Here is a 2,040-nt window from a genome sequence, read left to right as displayed (position 1 = left end):
TACCGACAGGGCCAGCCTGCTCGATTCCCTGGCGGTTCTCTGAGGGCCTGCCTCCCGGATTCCCCTGGCGGTTCCCTGAGGGCCCCGCTGTGTTGTGGCTGAGCTCGCAGTGGCGGAGGCGGATGGGCGTGAGCAAGGGTTTTTGCCCTGGACTTTCTGCGGTTCTTCTCGAGCAGCTTCTACATGCCCAGTGGGGTGTGGGGTGGGGCACGCTGTGATGGCTCAGTCTCAGCACCATTCCTATCCCGCTCATAATCCACCACGGACTTCCCTGTAGCTCAAACGGCAAAGAATCTGCCTGCAATGCAGGAGACTAGGGTTCGATCCCCGGGTTGGGAAGATCCTCTAGATAAGGAAATGGCAACCCTCTTCAGTACTCTTGCCTGGAGAATTCCACGGACAGAGAAGGCGGCCCACAGTCTGTGGGGTCGCAAAGAGTTGGACACGCCTGAGTGACCAACACAGACACACACACAGTCCACCATGGGGCCGCCGCCACAATGTTTGCGGACTGCCCAGCTGGCTGACTTGGACTTCTGAACGCTTGTGGTCCAGCCATGTATAAAGAGAGACAGTCAGCTGCGGTCTCCGAGGCGGACACGAAGCAGCGCTGGCAGGAGGAGAGGAGGAGGGGCTACGGAGCTGAGGCCTCCAAGGTAGAGAGGGTCTCCTTGGCAAACTAACCTCGTTTCTCTCTTTAAGGCAAAAGATTCCGCTGCGGGGCCAAGAGGCAGCACCGGTGAGTGCCGGCCTGGTGACTGATGGAGGTGGGCGGGGAGGGGTGGGAGGGGCCGGCAGAGGGTTTGCTGGCTCAGGCTGGTGAGGAGGGTCCCCAACCTCAGGGAGCCCTGAATCCCTGCCCCCTCCACCCCACTACCTTTTCTTACCTGTCTGCTTTCCTCCATTCCAGGCAAATTCCTGAAGATGGGCTCTAAGGAGAGGTAGGTTTGCGAGGAGCGGGCAATGGCTCTGGATAATAAGGAAAAGGGTCTTTCATCCATCAGTCAGGTGTCTGTCACCCTCATATGGGTCTTTTCCTTGTTGGTTTTTAAAAATTTTTTATTAGAGTATAATTGCTTTACAATATGTTAGTTTCTGTACACTAACATGAATCAGCCATAAGTATACATATATCCCGCCCACCTCTTGAGACTCCCTCCCACCCCTCTAGGTCATCGCGGAGCACCGAGCTGAGCTCCCGGTGCTCCCCAGCAGCTTCCTGCCATCTATCTACTTTGCACATGGTCGTGTGTATATGTCAGTCCTATTCTCTCAGCTCGTCCCCCCGGCTCCGTCCCACTTGTGTCCACACATCTGTTCTCTATGTCTGCGTCTCTATTCCCACCTTTTTAAAATGATGGCCAAAAAAACAGAAAAAAAAAATATGCCACAGTATGTGTGACCAACGGAGGCTGCAGAGATGCGCCAGAGGAAGGTAAGGTGAAAAAGGGATGAAACGGAAGTCCCAGCCTCTGCAGCCCTGCTCACAGCCCCCATCCTGCCTTTCTGTTTGCAGAGCCAGTCGTGCCCACCTTTGCACCAGGGCTGCTTAGAAGTCTTTCCTGAGCTGTAGACCTCTATCCCAGCACTGCCAAGCCCTCTGCTGAAGGAAGCTTCAGGCTCCACGTGACCCCTGGGTGGGCTTCACCTCCTTCCGCCCCGTGTTAATAATAAAGCCGGCCTCAGAGACGGCTCCTTCCCTGGCCTCCTCCCTCGCTCCTTCTCTCCTGTAACTGCCGCCGTCAGCTCCTTCAAGCTGGAGTCAGTACTCCTGGTCTCTGGCTTTTCGCGTATTCGCTCACGTGCCCGCGCCTGTGAAAGTAAGAAGTCCAATGTCATCATCTCCGGGCCTCTCCTCACCCCCCAAATTGCCGAGAGCCCCTGGGACAGAGGACTCAGCCTGCCTTCCGAATGCCAGGCAAAGAGAAAGCCAGACGGCCGAAGGTCACAGGTTCAAAGCCCTTGGGTGGCCCGGGGCCTGGGTGTGGCTCCAGTGGGAGTCGCTGCGGCCCTGCCCTGGGCTGCCCGTGTTTTAGTTGT

At 56.7% G+C, this 2,040-nt stretch overlaps 1 protein-coding gene across 4 annotated transcripts in view; it reads left to right on the top strand.

The window, feature by feature from the left end:
• The window catches only part of FXYD2 (FXYD domain containing ion transport regulator 2), an 11,893-nt gene extending 10,188 nt beyond the window's left edge, over positions 1-1,705 (top strand). For all 4 annotated transcript variants that reach the window (XR_824361.1, XR_824360.1, XM_010830397.1 and 1 more), the window contains 3 exons: positions 703-739; positions 911-941; positions 1,517-1,705. Coding sequence is in view for 2 of the 4 variants with exons in the window: in XM_010830397.1 (XP_010828699.1) it covers positions 703-739; positions 911-935 (62 nt within the window). In the remaining 2 variants the exon portion in view is untranslated. The remainder of the gene's footprint in view (positions 1-702; positions 740-910; positions 942-1,516) is intronic.
• Positions 1,706-2,040: the final 335 nt, after the last annotated feature.

Source organism: Bison bison, unplaced genomic scaffold, assembly GCF_000754665.1.
Source record: "Bison bison bison isolate TAMUID 2011002044 unplaced genomic scaffold, Bison_UMD1.0 scf7180017864518, whole genome shotgun sequence".
NCBI classification, from domain to species: domain Eukaryota; kingdom Metazoa; phylum Chordata; class Mammalia; order Artiodactyla; family Bovidae; genus Bison; species Bison bison.
Note: the sequence above shows the minus strand (reverse complement) of the source record. Positions and strands in the feature narration are given on the sequence as shown.